This window comes from Condylura cristata, unplaced genomic scaffold (genome assembly GCF_000260355.1).
Source record: "Condylura cristata isolate star-nosed mole 26May11 unplaced genomic scaffold, ConCri1.0 scaffold00023, whole genome shotgun sequence".
Classification (NCBI taxonomy): domain Eukaryota; kingdom Metazoa; phylum Chordata; class Mammalia; order Eulipotyphla; family Talpidae; genus Condylura; species Condylura cristata.
Window position 1 is genome coordinate 5906524 of NW_004567124.1, and position 20698 is coordinate 5927221.

The 20698-nt window shown below is 41.6% G+C and overlaps 1 protein-coding gene across 1 annotated transcript in view; it reads right to left on the minus strand.

The window, feature by feature from the left end:
- MAP2K1 (mitogen-activated protein kinase kinase 1) overlaps nucleotides 1–20698 on the minus strand; it is an 80544-nt gene that overhangs the window by 14527 nt on the left and 45319 nt on the right. Inside the window, exons 4-5 of the mRNA XM_004687652.1 lie at nucleotides 12634–12711; nucleotides 12100–12151 (exon numbers count right to left, since the gene is read on the minus strand). Coding sequence (XP_004687709.1) covers nucleotides 12100–12151; nucleotides 12634–12711 — 130 coding nt within the window. The remainder of the gene's footprint in view (nucleotides 1–12099; nucleotides 12152–12633; nucleotides 12712–20698) is intronic.

Below are 20698 nucleotides of genomic sequence, written 5' to 3' on the forward strand. Positions count from 1 at the left end.
CTAGGTGAGAAAATAATAATAATAATAATGAACAACTATATACCAGAGACATTTTACAGGGGTGGAGTGGGGAATGGGATCAAAAATGAAGGGGAGGTGCATTGGACTATGGTAATGGCACACAGGTGATTTGGTGATGGGAAGCCCAGGGGGATTATAACTGAGATGGAAAAGGGCACAAAATGATGTAAAAATAAACTATTATATTATTAAAAAATAAAATAAAAGATGATACAGTGATTGAGGACCCAGAGCCTAGATAATCAGGGTCTAGAAAACAAAGCAAATGTGGCAAGCTACATACAATGAGTTGTACTCCAAAATTTGAGAAAAGACCTTATTAAGTTGTGGGTAAAGGGGGTCAAAAGGCTCAAGTTTCCAGTTGTAAAGCAAGTGAGTCCTGGGGATATTGTGTCCAGCCTGGTGAGTATACAATACTGGAGTGTATATCTGAAAGGTACTTAGTAATCCATCTTGGAAGTTCTCATCGTAAGAAAAAAAAAGTATGACTGGCAAGCTTAAGGGAGGCTAACCTAACTTACTCCAGCCACCATGTCACAGCATGCACACATAGCACATCATCGACTAAAACTCATACATCAATTACATTTCAATTTTTAAGTTGTGTTTGGGACAGGAGGCTACTCATATTACAGGCATAGCAAACTTTGGGAATAAGATCTGAGCTGGGATTGGTTGAAAGCCTTGATATCTGGTTGTGAGAGAAAAGAATTCCCTGTCTGGCTTTGGGGAGTGAGTGCTTCCTTCCCAAGGCTGGCTCATTACCCTCCCTCACAGCTAACTGCAAGAGGACCCAGAGGCCGCCTCCCACCTTCTTTGGATTAATGACTGAGTTCAAACTGAAGCCTTCCAGCCCACACGCTGGGTCCCAACAAGCAGCTATTTTTATCTCTTTCCACTTTCAAGATTTCTGCACCCAAGCCTGGCAACAGCATTTTAATTTTTCTCCCCCCTCCCAAGGTTCATTAGCTTTGAAATGCTTTCATTTTCTACCTTTGTGCACCCCTCTCTGCAAATTCACAGCTCATCTCCTGACCCAAAAGGCTCAGAAAGACTGACAGTTAAATACTCGATGATGCTGCAAGAGTTCAGGATTCAATTATGATCAACATACACCATTCAAAGAAATGGTCTAAAATTTTAAGACAAGATGGAATAAAAGTCAGAAGAAAAGGTATGAGGTGGGGAGAAAGAGGGTAGCCTTTCTATTTGAAGAACCTAACCTGCTCAAAGGCATGTGTTTTCCCCTCCAGACCACAACAGCTACTTCAAAAACAAGTAGCCATCCTATCACAAAGCCAATCAACCACCTGGGGGCAGGGAAACAACTCTGGCTAATGTGGATACTTATCATCTGTTACTCAAGAAAGGAAAATTAGCTTAAAAGCTGATAAGGCTAATTATGCTCAGGAGAAAGAAAAAAGACAATGGAAAAGGAAAGAGAGACAGGTAGAGATCTGTTCGCTTTTAAATAGAAAGTAGGAGAGACTTTCTAGTACCATCAATAAATATGGTGACCCAGGCTCTATCAAAGATAAGGCCTCCTCATCTGTGCCTGGGTCAGTCAGCATGATTCACCAGAGAAGTCTGTAGAGGCAATCAAGTGGCCATTCATCAGGCATTCCTGATTTAGCTGGAGTTATTAGCATCTTTTGTTAAGTTCATTTTAATTGAAGTGTATCAGCTAATTACATTTTAAACCCTGGACAGAATTATCCCTCAGCTGAATTCTTAACCCTGGTTGGGACTAGGTTAACTAAAAACAGAACAACAAAATCTCCTGTTATTTTAGCTAATTCATATTTACTAACAAGCAAGAATCCAAATATCCACTGGTTCTTATCTGCTGACATCAAAAATTACATTATTAGGTAGGCATATAGTGTAATGTGGAAATGGCACCACCAACTTAGACAGGGTTTGGATCCTAGCTCTAGCATCCACTAGCTGTGTGACCCTAGCCAAGATGCAGAACCTCTCTGAACCTAGTTCCTTATGTCAGGTAGAAACAGTAATTCCTACTTGATGATACCTGGCTGGTGGCAAGTGATGAATAACAAAGTACTACAGATGAGAAGCAAGTGCCTTCTTATCTTTTTTCACTGACAGAAGGGAGCCCTACCAGCTGCATAAACAATAAAAATCTTGCTAGGAGACTCAAGCAGCAAGTGGGAATCAGGCTAAGAGGGTCAGAAGAGTCTGGGCTGTGTCTGGGATGAATTTAATGCTCACTAACAACTAGGACTAGGGGGTGTCTTCCTCCTCCCTGAGAAAACTGAGCTGCAGAGTATGCAGAAGCAAAGCAACCCTCAGTGAAGAGAGGTGGCCTGGGACACCCATGGCCTACCTCTCCCTGAGCACTGGCTACATCTGGCCCTGGGGGCCCCAAGTCCCCCTGGGTCCTCATAAGGAAGTCAACTATCCTTTTTACACCAACTCAAGCTGTTACTTGTAACTGAGAATCCACACAGTCTGGCTCCTACTTCCTCCACAAAGCCACCCCTGATCCTGGACCTTCACAAAACTCATTTCTCCTTAGATCCCTGTACTCTCACCTTATCACCTATGTCACTTACCATGTTAGCACATATGACATCTTCTTAAAATTTTCACTGGGAAAATCCAAACATTTACAAAAGCAGAACAAGTGTAACTTTGTTGGATCATCTAGTTTCAACAATTATCTACTCATTGCCAGTCTTGTTCCCCCAGCTTTTTCTTTGTGGGGTAGGAGGGAGTAGACTATTTTAAGACAAATCCCAGATCTTATGCCAACTCACCCAAAAAATTTTAATTTGACTTTTAAGGTATACTCCTACTTTTCCAACTAGACCCAGAAGCCTCTTATGAGCCTACACTTTATATTCAATAGGCTTTTAAATGCTGGTCTTGACATGTTACACAGTCTGAGTTTCCTCTGATCCTGAGGTCAGCTCTAGGAGACAATGGGGGAGGAAGTGAGATTCTCCTAAATGAGGGAAGTGAAGCTTAGGGATGACTAGGGACTTCAACAGATGTCACTTAGATTGCTAATGGCTGAGCGGAAAGGAACTTTCCATAGGTTCAGTCAGCAGCCAGGATGCTAAAGGGAGAGGGAGGCAGGGACTTGACCCCACTGGGGGGAAGTAGCTTCCTGGGACTCAGTGTCTACCACAAGGTCTAGTGATAGCAGCGCATGTGCTTCATAGTGCCAGGAGGCACTTCACTGCAACTTTGAAGCATGTTTACTTCCAAATGGAAAAGGAATATCCTGCTATGTTTGTTCTGAATTAATTTGGTGCTCTCAAGCATAATGCTGGTGCCCTGTGATGATGGGCACCGTGAGCTGGGATCCCTCTTGTGTAATTATTGGTACTTTGGTGGTAAGTGTGTTGTGTTTAACAGACTCCTGAAAAGGTATAAACTTATTCCCCTAAAACCCATACAGTCTTAAATAAAAATTACTGCAATTTAAAAAAAATACAATTTTTTAAAAGTACAGTGGGAGCAGTAGAGAACTCTTGGGAGAGCACTCCATGCAGGGTAGCCTCAAGTGATAAACTATTCTAGCTCTGAAGGAGCCACTGCAGCTTGTTATACCGAGCCTGACTCCATGTCCCCCCAAAAACTGAAGTTGGCTGAAAAGAACACCAGGGTACTAAACTCAATACTAAGCATAATCATCAGGCAAGTGACATTCTGTTTCAGAAGGTGGGAGAAAAGGAAAACACTGTTCTTAGCAATGTTCATATTGAACATCAGTTAGCCACTCCAAACCAGAAGTTATTCACAGGCTACATTGTATGAATGTTGTACTGATCTAAGTCACGTAAGGCTTCTTCAGGGTCTCAGTTAAAATAAGGACTTGCTCACTGGAGTGTATTAAGAAGATGATAGGTGGACAGTGCCACCACTGCTCTAAAGGTCATGAAGCAGAGCAACATCCTAGCCCCACCCCCCTCACCCCACAAACACGCCACTTAATTCAGCTTATCTACTTAGGCTGACTTTGGATGACAAAGTGGACCTATGACCACCAGTCACAGTAAGTGAAAAGAATTAGAAACCTTTGGAGGACCTATGTCATCAAAAACTTAAAACTAAACTTTTTGCTTAAATTCTAAAGTTCTCTAGGGGGATCTACTTCCCTGAACTCAAAGGTCAGGAAGCTTTTTCTATAAGGGACTAGATGGTAAATGTTTTAGGTTTTTAGTGTCACACCATCTCTTTCACAAAGATTCAACTCCCTCACTAAAGTACAAAAGCCAGACAACATTAAACAAATAAGCAGGGCTATGCTCCATAAAACTTCATTTATAGACATTGAAGTTTGAACTTTGCACAATTATCACATGTCACAAAATTTAAAAAGACAAGTCTTAGCTTGCAGCTGATAGGAAAATAGGCAGCAGACCAGATTTGGCCAGTGGGCCACCTCTGCTTTAAAATGCTTTATTATCTTTTTGCTCCTATGTTAGCAGCTTTTTTCTTTTTCTGATCCAACTCTTAATATTTATAATGGGAAAACTTCTTTTTCTTAATTGCTTCTTTTTAGCATCCATTCCTCCTCCCAGACTTCTAGCTATTGAATCTTTCTTTTCATATCCTACTGCAGGATATGCTTCTCCTCCAGCAGCAAGTGTTTCTGCTAGGGTATCAATCAAGAAACCACCACCTCCCTGTGCTGCCACTGAGGTGGGTTAGAACCTAGGTTGGCTAATAAACAGATGACCAGTCCCCCTGGACAAGATGATTAGCCCAGGAGTGGGCAGTCACTCCAGCTTAATCCGGACACTGGAAGTAGGCCAAACTCTTTCTACGGGATGAGAAGCACCATGGATTAGACATGTCTGGAGTAGTGAGATCCATGTTGCCCCACTGAAGAGAATCTGCCTGAAAAAGACCCCACACCAGGAAGCATAAAGTCTAGAAGTGACCAGAGTCCTGAGACTCACCTCAACCCCACATCTGTCCCTACTTTTTGATTTCCTAGTAACCCAACCTACATTCTCTCTTCTCATGAAGTAACCCTGAACTGGGTTCAATCAAATAATCCTCATCATGTCCAATCCTATTTGAAAGTTGGCAGGGTAACAATTTGTACATAAGATAATAAACACTGGCCGCGTTCCATCATGTGTTAGAGCCACTTACAGTCAGATCTCTTTCCCCCTTAGACTCTTAAGCTCCTGGAAGACAATTCATTTATGAATTCCTTCCAGCCTCCATAGTGATTCACCCTTGCACGCAGTAGGTATTCTATGAATACAAGTACCAAATGTTTTTCTTAGAGAGACAACTGTGAGGAAAATGGCAACTGAACAGGGAGGAACGTGCAGGTAGCCCTCCATGACTGTCTGTCACAATGTCACCCAGGGATTTCAGAGAAAACTTACACCCCAGGGAGATCACAGATTTAACACCCACACCACATCAATATTCCACAAACCACATACCCACGTCAATATTCCACAAACCACATACCCCAGGCTGTTTCCCTATGAACACCTGGAGGAAACTAAATATAGTATCTGCATTACATCAGGGTAGATTGAATCCAGACAGATAGCTGTTCAAGGCTTCAGAGTGGGAAACTCAGCTGTACTTGGCCTCAGAAATCCTGCTTCATGATGATAAGAGACAAATCATTTTTAGGAATGAGAGTGAGAAGTTGCTTATTTTTAGGTTTCTGTGCACAGAGACATATTAGCAAGGTAGGAAAGCTATCCACAAGCACGCCCAAGGCAATATACCTCACTGAGAACAAGACACACTCACCCAGCCCAAGAAACAATTTTCAAAAATCTGTGATCTACAAGAAAAACTGTCCTGACTGGGTACCTGGAAACAGATGTTCCCCGCAAACACCATTATTGCATTTCCTCTCCCTTAAAAGAAGTAGTTTCTAAGTCCAGGTATGGCCCATTTTGTGTCACCAACATAATCCTAAAAAGAAATTAATATTAATTTGCTTGCCTCTTTTGAAGATTCTATTAAAATTTAGATTGGAAAGATACTAATGTAGCAAAGCATTGCCCCCAGAGCTACTCACATTACAAATTATTTTGCACATTAGATTTACTTTCTAGGGCATACCTAGAAATCATTTTCAGCTGTTCAATGTAAAGCCCTAAACATCACCTCTGCATGCTGGACTAAGTGATGGGGCACCAACCTACCCCCAACACTCAGCAAGAGGATAGGGTCCCTGCATGAATGCTGTGGCAGGGTAAGCGTCAGAGGCAATGACATGGGTGCTCCCAGAGATGATGGAGTTTGCAGCCCACCTGAGGCCAAGGGTCAAATGGAGCACAGCAAGCACCCTGTCTCCCCACCCCAGCTCTGGATTTGTGGCAGCTGCTTTTCTGCTGAGTCACTCAGCCTCCAACTAGAATAGCCCTAGTGCCGGTCCCTGTCCCAGCAAAGTTTGTGGGCTCAGCCTTTCAAATGATTCTCCCAGATATTTTTTACAGGATTCTTCTAATAAGTTTTGAGGCGCTCATACCAAGTCAGGCTGGTTACTGTTGCTGGTTATAAAAAAACAAATTACTGGCCCTCCCTGGTGGAGCAGCGGGTTAAAGCGCAGCACTAAGAAGCTAAAGCCACTTCCGTATGAGTTCAATTCCCGCTTTCCCGGGAGGTGACCACATGGTGTGGCAGACCTCTCCTGACCCGCCTGCTGCTCCCCTCAGCAGTGTACTTCATCAATCTGCCTGTTCTGCTCCCCACTCTGTCTCTGGTGAAGCCTCTCGCCACCCCTGAGCCTCTGGCCTGTACCTCAGTTCTGTATGCACAAATAAATCTTAAAAAAAAAATTACTAATTCATCTGTTAAGCAGCAGTTAATATATAGTAAGGGTCTACTATATATCAACTAATATCTTAAATGCTTGGTAGGCATTGTCTTAAGCTTCACAACAAAACATTTAGAAAGGCTCTGTAGTCTCCATTTTCCTGAGGTTTACAGAGGTTAAATAATATGTTTACACAGTAAGTAGCATAGTCAGGATTCAAACCCTGAGCTTTTATCACTGTGACAGAGTGATAAAATAACTAGCCACAATATTTCACAGCTCCTCCCAACAAGAGAGGGAGTCTGCCCCTCTATCTTTCAAATCTTGGTTTGATAGTATGACTTGCTTTAGTCACCAAGACATTAACAAACCTGATATAAATGAATGTTCAAACAGTGCATGAGTTCTGGGCTTGCGAGTAGAATCTCTAAGGTCATCACAGGAAGAAGACAGGGCTTTAGCCTCCCACCCACTGGATAGGTGACAACATGGGGAGAAAAGCTCTGACAATCCACAGACTTGTAGAAATTTTTAAAGTACTAAATTTGGGAGTGGTTTATCACACAGCCAAAGCTAAGTGAAATAATCACTAAGCTATCCCCAGCAAATCAGTATCAACAAACCGGAATAAATAAAAATCTGAAGCAGAGAAAAAGTCTCTACTCTGCCCTGTTTTTCCTTAAGCACAAAATGAAAAGAACCAATTTAAATTTTATAAGGAAAGAACACATTTAGATAAGATTAAGAATTTACTGGCAACAGGGGAAGCCTAAAGAACGAGGCAGAAAGACTCTCTCTCATCCTCACCCTAACTTGGGTTTCCAGGAACCATCCACTATGTTTCTTGCCCAGGAATCAAGTTGTACAAGAGCAGCATTCCACAGACTAGGCCTTCCAGTTCATTCTTTCAGTACTTCTGGAGAAATCCCACAAACAGCAGGAGTCTGGCTAGCTGAGTAGCTGGGCCAGGCCAGCCCATACACGCACTGCTCAGTGGGGCAGAAGTCCTTCTTGTGACTTCCCTTCTTGGCTGGTCAAGTAATGGACTGTTCACCAAAGACGGCTGTCCAGAGGCCCATCTGGCTCACAAAGCAGCTACCCATGCCAAAGAGCAATCTTTGGTGGAGTCAGAAAAGAAAGTCCTGGGAAAGTGGCTATTCAAAGAATGAGCTGAATGAGCTGAAACCTTCCTCCCTTTGGATCAGAAATAAAGCAAGAGCTCTCCACAGAAAAACACAGGAGGCACATGGTATGAAAGCACAGGACTAGATTAGTGACTGTGTTATGAGTAGGAGACAAGGGTTCTTGGCCCAGTTTCACTGTTGATTCTGTGCTCTGGCACATGTCAATAACACATCCACCCATTTAACTAACTTTTGAGGAAGAACTATTTTCTGTATTATGTTAGAGACTGGTGATAAAGAGTTGAAATAGATGTGCTCCCAGATATGAAGAAACTCACAGACTTGCAACAACAACAAAAAAACCCTCTAGATTAAAATGAAGGATAAGTGGAATTAAACTCAAACCATCCTTTGTTTTCTTTTCCTCTACCTCCCCATCCTCATGATTAAATGTTAACTGGCTCCAGCCTGCATTCCTTGAAACTTGGGATACTGAGTGCGTTATATCCCCAGTAAAGTTCTCTGTTTCTATCTGGGGCATCAGAAACAACATATGTTGATCGCTGAGAAAGCACTAAGCCGAGAAAGTCAAACACCTTGGCTCTGGTCACTGAGATAGTCCAGCGCCAACTTGGCTCTGGAAATATGAACCCCTGTACTTCTCACCTTCCTTTCCCTTATGTAATCCTAGCACTCCCTCCATTCAGGGAGCAGGGGGCTTTTTTAGTGCCTGTATCCTGCCAACTTTCTTGATGGCCTCCTCAAATAAACTCCTCCATGTAAAGTTACTTCTCGTAGTTGAGTCAGGCCTGCTGTTTGTGAGCAAAAGACTGGATTTGGTCATATATAATGGGGAAAAAAGACAGAAAAACTATTTATTTTGGATTCTACACCTGTAAAATAGGAAAAATGTACCTATTTCATAAGGTTGTTGTGAGTAATAAATGAAACAAGTAGCATAAGTAGCATAAAGCACATAATACCATGCTTGGCATAAAGTAAGTCACCACTAAATAATAATCAGGCAAAGGAATACTGAAGTAGAGCACTTAATCCATTTTGGGGAGGGTCTGATTCATGGGGAAAACAAATGTCTGAGCTTAATAGTAACAGTATTACTGTTAGCTAATATTTGTTAATGACTTAATGAGAAAGACCACTTAATTCTCACAAAACCCTGAAATAAGTATGTGATTTTTAGTTACTACTTTGTGACAAGAATTTTTCTCATTTTACAGACGAATACCTAACACAGATGTGTCTCAGAGTTCTGCTTGCTCCACTTCCTCAACACCCTATATGATCCACATGGCACAGAAGACCATATATAAATGTGGGAACTTTCTTGTCTCACCCATTGTTCCCCTCAGCAGTGTATTGCAATCAATCCGCCTGTTCAGTTCTTCAGATATTTTATTGTGTATGTAGTGGTATCTCACTGTGGTTTTAGTTTACCTTTCACTAATGAGTGGTGATGCTGACTATCTTTACACATAATAATTTTCCATTTGCATATCTTCTTAGTAAAGATCTGTTTAAATCTGCTACCCTATTGTTATTCGACCATTTATCCTTCTATTATTAGGTTGTTAGAAGTCTTTATATGTTCTAGATAAAGTCTCTTGTTTTTCTTTTTCAAAATTGTTTTGGACAAATGTTAGAAATAAGGCTGCAGAATTGAGGCTACTAGAGGGGAGGGGAGGGAGCTAGCACAGGGAGGAAGAGGCCCAAAGGTTTAAGTAAAGGACCATGGGTGGTTTGGTGATAGATGAGGTGACATATTTGAAGACATGTGAACTTACTCCCCTAAATCATATAAACCAATGTTACCTCACTTTAAAAAAATTACTTTGGCTATTCTAGGTCCTTTACATTTCCATATAAATTTTAGATATAATTTTGCATTCTACAAAAAAGGCTGCTGGAATTTCCATGGGATAGACTGAATCTACAGAATAAGAAAACTGACATCCTAATAGTACTGTTGTTGGGGCCTCTCTAGTGGCACAAAGGGTTAAATCTTACTGCAGTGAAAACTACCTGCAGCAATTGCATGAGTTTGGTCCCCAGGCAGGGAGCTGACCCACATGGCACAGCAGACTATATATAAATGTGGGGACTTTTTGTCTTACCTATTGCTCCCCTCGGCAGTGTTTTTCAATCAATCCCCCTGTTCTGTTCCCCGGTCTATCTGGTAAAGCCTCTCACCTGCACCACACACACTTCTGGCCTATACCCCAGTTCTTGTATGCATAAATAAATAAATCTTTAAAAAACAGTAGTAGATATAAAAATAAACTTTTGTAATTAAAAAACAGTAGTAATATTAATACTGTTAGTGGTGGCTACATCACAATGTAAATACACTCAGCAACACTAAACTTTAAAGTTAAAATGATAAGTCTTTTGTTATGTATATTTTAACTTTTGGATTCCTGGGTCCCATCCCAGACCTACTAAATATGAATTACCCCTAACATTTTACACAATGTCTCAGGCAGGTGGGCTCTAAATGAAAATCTTGGAATATCAGTGTTTGGAAGAAGCTGTACTAACAAAGAAAACACAGAGTGAAGGAGAGGGTAAGAAATGAACCTGAATCAGCCATGTCAAAACTGGCTCACAGGTACTCTGTCACCTAACAGATAGATGGTGGCTATCACTGAGGGAACCGGGCCCCAAATGTACAGTCCACCCCAGTTCTCACTCCTTATACCTGGCACTGTTACCAGGACAGGGAGGGTAGCACTGTGTTTTCCATTTTTCTTTCCTTAGGCTTCCTCATCTTTTTCTAAATAACTTTACTGAAGTACAATTTATATGATAGATAGACAGACAGACAGATAGAGATATAAATGTGGGCACATTAGTCGCAAGTTTGTTAGTAAATGCATATAATCTTTATATACTACCACAATCAAGACATACCATCACCCCCAAATTTTTCTTCCTGCTCCCTTGACATTAATCTCACCATAGACCCACAAGCAACCACTGATGCACTTTGTCATTACAGACCTATTGTTATTTTCTCCTATAGTTGTGTATGAATCAAAGCAGTTTGTACTGTTTTGTATCAATCCTCTTTCCAGCATAAGTGCTTTTAAGTTTCACCAAAATTACATCTATCAGCCTGCTCCTTTTTAGAGCTGTAATGAATTCTATCACATGTATATATAGATATGAAATTCATTTCTCTCTTTGCCTCTTGGAACAACTTTTTGGTTGTTTCTGCCATTAATAGAGCTGCCTTATACATGTGTGTATGGGTGTGTGGACATCAGGTTTCATTTATTTGGGATAAATATCAAGAGTGGTATGGTTATATGGTAAGTGACTATGTAGCCTTAAAAAGAAACCAGATTCGGGCCCTCCTTGGTGGCGCAGCAGATTAAAGCACAGCACTAAGAAGCTAAGCTACTTCAGCATGAGTTCAATGCCCGCCCAAAGGTGACCCAGATGGCGTGGCAGACCTCTCAGGACACGCCTGCTGCTCCCCTCAGCAGCGTACTTCGTCGATCTGCCTGTTCTGCTCCCCACTCTGTCCCTGGTGAATCCTCTCACCACACCTGTGCCTCTGGCCTGTACCCTAGTTCTGTAAGCATAAATAAATAAATCTTAAAGGAAAAAAAAAATAAAAAGAAAGAAACCAGATTCCCTTACAGTCAAAGTCATAGCCAAGATTAGTCAAGATTGGGGGTCTATGCCTAATCTAGATCAATGAGTGGGTAGACAGTGGTACTGGCAGGATAACTAGTTCCACTGAGGTTCTGGCTGCTGGCTGTCAGAGGCCTGATTAGGCCTGTCATAGCCTCATGCAGCAGGTGAACCAAACACACACTGGGACTTGCTGTTCCAGCCATGAAACTAACAGGCAACTAAAATATACTACACTGAATGACTCTGATACTGAAACAAACACAAGAAAGGCTGCAACAAATTTTAGACTTCAGCTAAAATTCAAAATATAATTAGCTGAGTGGGTGGGAGCAAAGGGAGGAGGGGGCCTAATGGACTATGGTGGAGGATTATTGGGACTTTGGTGGTGGGTATGGTATGATAACATACATTTATAGAAGTGTGAACCTGTGCCCCTAAAACATAGTGTTATATATCAACATTACCTAATAAACATAACTTAAAAATACATGAGATAAATAAAACTAGCAAGAAATATCTTACCTCTATGCATAATCTTGTGCTTCTCTCTCAGATATGTCAAGCCTTTTATTACCTAGAGGAATGGGAATGGGAAACTGAAATACTGGTGTTGAAAAAATATTCTATTTTAAAATGACCTAAAAATATTGTATCAAACATCACAAATTTGCCTCTTCCCTTACTTTTTATTATTTCTTTTGATTCAAGAAATCATCCTTTTACACAGTATATATGCATTATATATACACATGTGTCTTTTACACAGTAATATTTTTAAGTTAGGTTTATTATTTTGAGTTTAAAACTTTGAAAAACACTTTGCTTGAATTTGCTTTTTTCTAAGCCTGCAATCTAAAAAGAGAATGTTTCTAATTCTAATGAGAGACAAAGAATATGAATATTTTACCTAGAATTTAGAAAGGGAAAATTCCAGTGAGAACACCAAATCTTTCTTACAAATTTTCCCCTCATTGACTTCTTCCCTTGCCCATTTCCTACTAAATCATTAATTTATCAATGAGGGGACTTGGAAGAAAAACTTGCCAACATACTCACAGCAATGCTAACTTTTCCTAGAATTTGTTCAGGAATTCTTCCAGCTTTCTTCAGGACTTGATCCAATGAGCCCCCATCCTAAGAACAAGAACACGAGTCCATTCAGAGATAATGTTCCCAACAATTCTTTCAAGTGTCAGACTTCAGAAGAAAAGTGAAGTCATGTGCAACAAATCCTCCTACAAAGAAGACATCAAATATGAATGCAAGACATTGTGAGAGGCATCAAATAACTAATAACTCAAATTCTCTGGAGAGTCATCAAACAAATTACTAATTCAGTGATCAAACAAGGATTTTATTGGTATGGAACTGTCAAAATAGTGCAGTGGTTAGAAGTGCAGGCTCAGAGGCAGGCTTTCCAAATTCAAATCCTAACTTCACCGCCTGAGGACTTTCACCAAGTTACTCAAGTTATAAAATGGAGATAATAGTAATTGTGAGACTCTCATAATAATCACTGAGCTATTGTAAGTATTGACTAAGTTAACACAAACCACTAGCAACAATGTCTAATACATAATAATGATATTCAATAAGTGTTACTGAATTTTAATGACCACTATATAAGCTACAACTTACATTTGGGAAATACCTAACAAGTCATAATCAATAAAATCCCAAGTAAAATGTCAGAGAAAGCAACAGTTAATTCCACAAGTTCTACTAAATGCTATGCTAGTGTTTTATGGGGAGACAGATATGAAAATGAACTGTCCATTCTCAATAAACTTACAAATACACAGAGGCAATATATAGTTCTTAAAACAGAATGCACGTATAAAAAAATGATGTGAACACACAGAAGGGAGAAATAATCCTGACTTCACTGAAAAGGTGGCATTAGAGCTAGTCTTATTCAAAGGATAATTATGGTTTCTGCACCTGGAAAAGGAGAAAAGAACACAGTATTTCAGTAAATCAAAAGTAGAGAAATATTCAGTTGCTTAGTGCTGCTGGGGTGATGTGGTCCATTCCATGACAGTGCAGGAAGGAAGGTAGGGTTGGATCAGGTGGGAAGCAGCCAGAGGCAGCCAGTTGCAGATCTCCACCAAGGAACCAGGTGTGCCTTTATAAAGACAGAAAGAAAGGAATCTAACCTGCAAAACACAGCAGCTAAGAGAAAGGTGCAGAGAGAATGGTGAGGCACTGATGGGGAGTGGGGGATGGGGAGGAGGAGATGACATGAACTGCACCCCAGGCAGAGCAGGTAGAAAGGGAACATGTGAGACAAGATGAAAGTGAGGTCTGGAGCCAGCCCCTGCATGGTTCACCTGCCAGGGCCTTCCTGTCCATGGAATCTACATTTTATCCTGAGATCTTGAAGAAATGCTTCCAGGGAACCATGAGAGATGGGAGCAAAAATCAGTTCATGCCCCAGAGGCTTCAGGTATAGCCATTTATCAGCTTCAAAGTAGAGATAATTGCTGTAATTTCAAACAGGTTTTCTAAAGTATTCTATCTGCACTGAGTCAGTACCACCATTATCCATCACTTATCAAAGGCCCTTCTGTAAGGTGTTAGGGTGCAAAAAGTGCCAGATACAGAAAAACTGTTTGGGGAGACAGAACATAAAGAGGCAAAGCACCATGAATCCTCCTCCAAAATAGGCAAAGAATAAACACCTGGTAGACAGAATGGACACTGCTACAGGTGTTCAGGAGGAAGCAACTTCTGCCTGGACAAAGTGCTAAAGGAAAGGCTCACAACAGGAGCGAGGAGGAAGCTGAGGACAGGTGGGGGCAGGCGGGCATAGACCAGGATCAGCAAAGTAATGTTCCCACGGGCATCCTGCCTGCAAACTGACCCAACTCTACAATGCAACCATGGTATGTGAGGTCATAAAACAATGCATATGGTGATAGACAAAGGGAGCATAATGCCATTTTTATTTATACTCACAAAAGCAGAGTATCAAAAATGTTAGCGATGGTTACTTCCAGTCTAGGGAGCAAAATACCAGCGGTTATAGTTATGTGAGTGTCTTCTTAGCACTTTTCTATTGTTTGTTATTTTTACCTTTTAAATTATTAAATTCATTTGTGAAAGTATAGAATGATATGATGACTCCATTAACAGATCCTTACTGAGCACCTGTATTGGGCTAGGACATATTTGGTAGACTTGCAAAATCACTTACTTTCTAAAGGAAGCTAGAAAATACATATGATGCATTGAGGGATACAGATGTCTCAAGAAATATTACCTGAAACAATGTGAAAAATAGATTACTGACTTTAAAATTCTATGCTTATAAAGCATAGTTTGGACCAATCAGGCTGTCACAGTCAACTGGATCACAGAAACTGATGGAAAAAACAAAGTAGCACAGGTATGGCCTCTCAGTTACATATTAAAACCCTGGCATCCCTGGTGATGTCTGATTCCCATACAAACTCCCTAATTCAGCTACCTAATGACAAACCAGTCAACTAAAGGGCACAGTAGAAGGCCATTACCTTTCACCTAAAATTTTAAAGATGCCATAATGAGAATGGAGTTAGGATACAGAACCAAGCACAAATAAATGTGATTAACTAAAAGCCCCTGCAAGAGCCTTATCCAGGTAGTGATGATCCAGGCTGAGGTTTGAGTCACCCTGTCGTCCTGAATGCCTTCACAATAACACAGGTCGCTGGAGGCCAAACTGGAATATCACAACCCAGGTAAGCATGCTCAAGTCGGCAGCCTCCTAGAAATGTCAGAGCAGCCTCAGTTTCCTTTACCAATGGGAAGAAGGAACCCCACATACCATTCCCAAGCCATTTATTTCTACTTTGCTTCCAGTTGAATGTGGTTTCAGCTTCTTCGTATGAAAGGCTTACCTAACCATCAAGGAGGACCATAGCTTAAAATGATATAACAAGGCAACTTTGTCAAAAGCTGATTGAAATGAGGTAGAAAACTAAACCTGTGGTTCTCAGGTTCCACAGCCTCAGTCAGAGGACATCCCAGTCAACCGTCTTAGCTGACACTTTCTCTGGGGTTGTGGTAAATGTTGCTATTTTAAAAAGGAAGGATCTTGATTTGTTTCCTCTAGCATACTTCTGAGCTATAAGCAGAGCTGGAGTGTGAACAATGGAATTAACAAGATTTAAGAGTCATGAGCCACAGTCAGGATTACCAGAGTTGCCTGTAACTCACCTTACAACCTTTTAATTCTACTTACTGTTGCCAAGGACTTGCCTTCACTGACTAAAGCTGCTGAAATTGTGCTTATTTTTAGAAGTCAATTATTAATGAAGTCAATGGTGCTTTTGTGAAGGTTTTCTATAGCAGAGACAAATGCTTTATGGAAAAAAAAAAAAAAAAAGCTCAGAAGCTTTTACTCAGGCACAAGAACCATCCACCCTGAGATCCCAGTTCTCTGGTTGCTCAGCCACCACCTGAATAGGAATCTAATCCTCCCTGTTCTTATCAGAGTTATCCATTAGGTCTAAATACAGACCCAGCAGTAGAAACACAGCTTCTATCTAGGAAGGGTAAGTCCTTGGCCAAATTCCTTAGAAGATGGGGCTCAATAAGTGCTAATGAGTCACAAATTTACTTTCAAATGCATGAAGTGATTTGAACAATACATGATAAAATAAATACAAGAAAATATCAACTATAGAATCTAGATGAGAGTTTGGAGGGGCAATTCCTTCAACTTCTGTATGTTTAAATTTTTTCAGAATAAAGTATTGGGGGGGAATGTTAATGGCAAAGAACATCAAGAAAAGCCAAGGAAAGAGAGGACCTCAGAAGCTGGGCTATCGCTAAGAACAAGAGCTGTCCTTGATACCTTTGAAATGTGGAAGATGAGGCATAGCAGAAATCTTAAAAGAGAAATGGTAGCCAGCCATGTGATTTCTCCACCTTGGGCAGCCACATAGGAACTCTCCTGCTCAGACCTAGGAAAGGGTGAGAATGTCCACGGCTGGAGCAAAACAAAGCAACTCGGGGATTCATGGTTCCTAGGACGTTAGGCCACAACTGCTTCCCTAGAGGGTCCAGCACTATTAGCAGACTGTTCTAGCTGTCCTCTGGGCCTGTGTAGGCTCAAGAACAGAAGGCCCTATTGCTGACCGTGAGGCCTAACTTTCCCACAGAGCCCCCAGGCTAACCATGCTCTCCCCAATCCTGACCTCCCTCATTCAGTCATGCAACACATATCACCTAACAGGGACCAGACACTGTGCTTGACCCTAAAAGGGTTTTGACCCTCCTGCTCTCTGGCAGCCAGTTTCCCAGGCTCAGGCTCTCTAGAGTAACTTCAGAGATATCTTCTGCTTCAGGGATTTGTGTGGGAGGACCCCAGTATTCCCACAGAGCCAAATGCATGAGGGAGTGAGGTAAGGGAAGTATGGGGACTGACATGCAAATGAGCCAAGAGAAGCCCCATGTTTTTATTGTTTCCTGGATGGACACTGGGGGTGAGATGAGGAGGACAGAGAAGGACGGAGCAAGGGATACAAAGGTTGTAACCAGTATCTATGAATCCAGAGAGAATAAAGAAGGCTTACACTGTGAGGAAGACACAAAAGAGGTCAATTTAAGACAAATAATGGCTGTCCTCCACATGGTAGGAGACCACAGAAAGTTAATTAGTGAAAGTGGCTCCAGCAAGACCTTACTAAATGGATAGGCCTCTATCTATCAATATTTGAGACCTAGGGCCCTCCCTGGTAGCACAATGGGTTAAAGCACAGCACTAGAAGCTATCAGCAGCCACTGCAATATGAGTTTGATTCCCAGCCAGAGTGGTGAGGCTGACCTCTCCTATCTAATCTGCTGCCCCCGTCAGTAGTGATTTCAGTAGATCCGCCTGTTCTGTTCCCCACTGTGTCTTTTGTGAATCCTCTCACACACACCCCCATACCTCTGGCCTGTACCCCAGTTCTTGTGTACATAAATAAATAAATAAATCTTTAAAAAAAATACTTGGGGCCTAATCATAGCCTCTAAAGCAAGGGCCCTTAGTGCAACCTTAAAGGGAGAATTCTGAGTGACACTGGATTAGGGTAATGCAGGAAACAAATTCTGATGGTTCAGAAGGTAACAAGCATGAGATGGCACAAACCTGGTGCTCAGAAGGCCTCATATCCACACTGATAGCCTCACCTCAGAAGGGTCTAGAGCACAGCCATCCAGCTTGTAGACACCCCTGGGGGCAGAGATGCTGCCCTCAATGTCTCCACCTCCTTGGCACCTCACATGGCACCTTGCTCATAATAGGCACTAAAAATAAGTGCTTGTGAAGCTGAACCCATATTGATTAACTAATCAAGTTTACACCCTGACTGGTGTTAGTGCCAAAAACCATAGAAACACAGGATGTTTGCAAGGGGAGGAGTTCTAGAGAAGAGCTCTGCTGAAATGAGGAAAGCTGAGAATATATGACTCGCACAGGGTAATGGAAAGAGCATGAGACATAGAGCCAGCAGGCACGCTTATGCAACTGAGACTCTTAAGGCCTCTTACTCTCTTCCCCGGCAGGCTGGGGGAGGGATGTGTCAACAATCTGTCTCACATGACAGGCTGATGGGATTAACAATTTATGTGAAAAGAACTTAGCAAGTGGCAGAAGACGGGAAAGTAGTTGCTATTGTGTCTAGTCATGTTGCCACCCACCTGCCATTATTTTGGCAAGAACTAAGAGGAAAGAAAGCTACTCTGACTTTCCTGTCACTGGTTTCTCACCATCACCTCCACCCTCTTCCCTTTCTAGTTTTCTAGGGTTTCCATTGCCATTTATACATCATCATCCAAAACTCTTGGGCTAGAGCTAGAAAACCAACCTCACCAGCACAAAGAGCACCAGAAACCCAAAGGATAAGAATTATCCCCTCCCCAGGCACCACATCACCAGATGGTGGCCAAGACCCAAATGAAAAATAGTTCATACTCCAGGCCTGGGCTAGGACCAAACCAGATATGTTTGTGTGCTTCTCACAGAGACGGCTTTGCTCTCATCAAAGTAAGAGAGAAGAAAAGCTTTCTCAGTGACCTGTAGATGTTTTCAGACTCTACTTTCCCTATGGCACCCACAAAAGCCAGCAGATGCCAGTGACAGTGTGTATGGCACTTCTTGACTATTAAACTTAAGAGAGGGGCCCCATAATAGTGATACAAGCAAGACCAACTCTCCCAGGGAGGCTTCACAAAGACCAGGCAGCAGAACTATCATAACTCCAGAGATCAGGGCAGGTCTAGAGAGCCAAGAGGGGGGCAGGCAGTAGCCGAGGGACATGGCTGGAGTGAAATACAACACTGAAGCACACATACCCATGTCAGCTTGTCACTCGATCCAGGCTCCAGTGAGAATAGACAAAAGCTATTGTTTGCAGAAGACATGCTCTGAATAAGACAGTGGTTGGAAGACTTAACACTTAATTGACACAAGCTATGCAACGTCTATCGTCTGGCAGATTCCGGGTAGCTCGGGAAAAGTTCTCAAAAATCAGAATTTCCACTGCTAACTTATGTTATGACCTCCCTTTTTTGTATAATCATAATATCAAAAAATACTGTAGCAACATCAGTTTGTAACTGGATTGCCTTAGCTCTAAATTGGCTACCTGGCCTGGGCAAAGTACAAGCTGAGCTGCTCCTGGGCAGGAAATTCCTTTGACTGAAGACAAAAGGCCAGCTCCTGGAGAGATAAGACCCCGGAGCATTAAGACTCCTGGAAAGCTTCTTTGGTCTTTTGCCAAAAAAAAAAAAAAAAACGATTCTTAGATAACTCCCAGGGCATAAGGACCCAAGGACAATTTCCTAACATTATCAACACAGGTTTTGCTTAATGCATAACTATGTGACTTCTTCTTAATTTATTCTTTTCCTAAAACAATCACTAACTACTCTCTGCTAGTCTTATTTAACCTCTTCCTAAAACAAACAATAGCTACTCTCTGCTAACTTTAAGTTAGCCATTAGCTTCTCTTTAGACTATCACTGAGGACTCTGCTAACACAATTTATTCCTTCCCTCGGACTCCTAAATCCTTTGCTAACAGCTCATCCTTTCCCAGACCCTGATCCTTTAAAGTCATAGCTAAACATCCATACACATGAAAGTTATCACAAAGTTAGTGTGCCATAAAGTAGCAGGAAGAGGATGCATTGTTCCCCTCTTCCTTTAAAACTTTTATGCCTATTTCTTATTAACTTACCTGATGCATTATTGTAACTAAATCTTGCACCCAACTCTGACTCCCATGTCTTCCTCGCTCCCCTTTCCCCTTTTTCTCCTTCTCCCCTTTTTAGGACTCTCCGCTTGCCTAGGACGCCTTCCCACCTTAGGGTCCTGCCTGTCTTGCCTCCTGACACCTCAATAGTTGGAGCTGGTCTCCAACACTTAATATTTTAATTAATCTTCCCCATGATAAAGCAGGGATAATAGTGGCCATTTTATGGATTTGGAAACTGAGAATCAGGAAGAGAAAAAATTTTGCCAAAGGTTCTGATGAGAACGAGACAATGAGTAAACAGAGAATTTCTGAGCACCTGCTATGTGCCAGGACTATTCTGGGCTTTGGAGACACAGTGGCAAACAAGACAAAGTGCTACTTGGACTTTGTGGTGAAGGGAGCTATGAATAAACATCTCAAATTCCAAAGTCCCCTGTGCCATGCTGCCTACCAGGGACAGAAAAAAATAGTAACCATGAAGTCAGCCTCTCTCTTTGACATTCTAAGCATCAGAAATGGAAACAACACGAACCATTATCCAATGAATTCAAGAAAGTCCAAACTTTGGGTTCAGACTGCCTGGTGTTAAATTCTACCTGCATTTTCATGAGTTACATGACCCTGGGTAAGTTAATTCATTTCTCTGAGCCTGAACCATAAAATGGGAATAATATATCCACAAATGAGATTATTGTAAAACTGCAATAAAACACTGATTTGCTTATATTAGTTGACCATTACTAGTATTGCTAACGTTGTCATTGTTACTGTTATTACTGGTAGTCACTGGGAAGAGAAAGAAGAACCCAGGCAGCTGATGGTAAAAATATGGGCAGTTCACCAAAAACTGGGGGGGGGGGAAATAAATAAATCTTTAAAAAAAATACTTGGGGC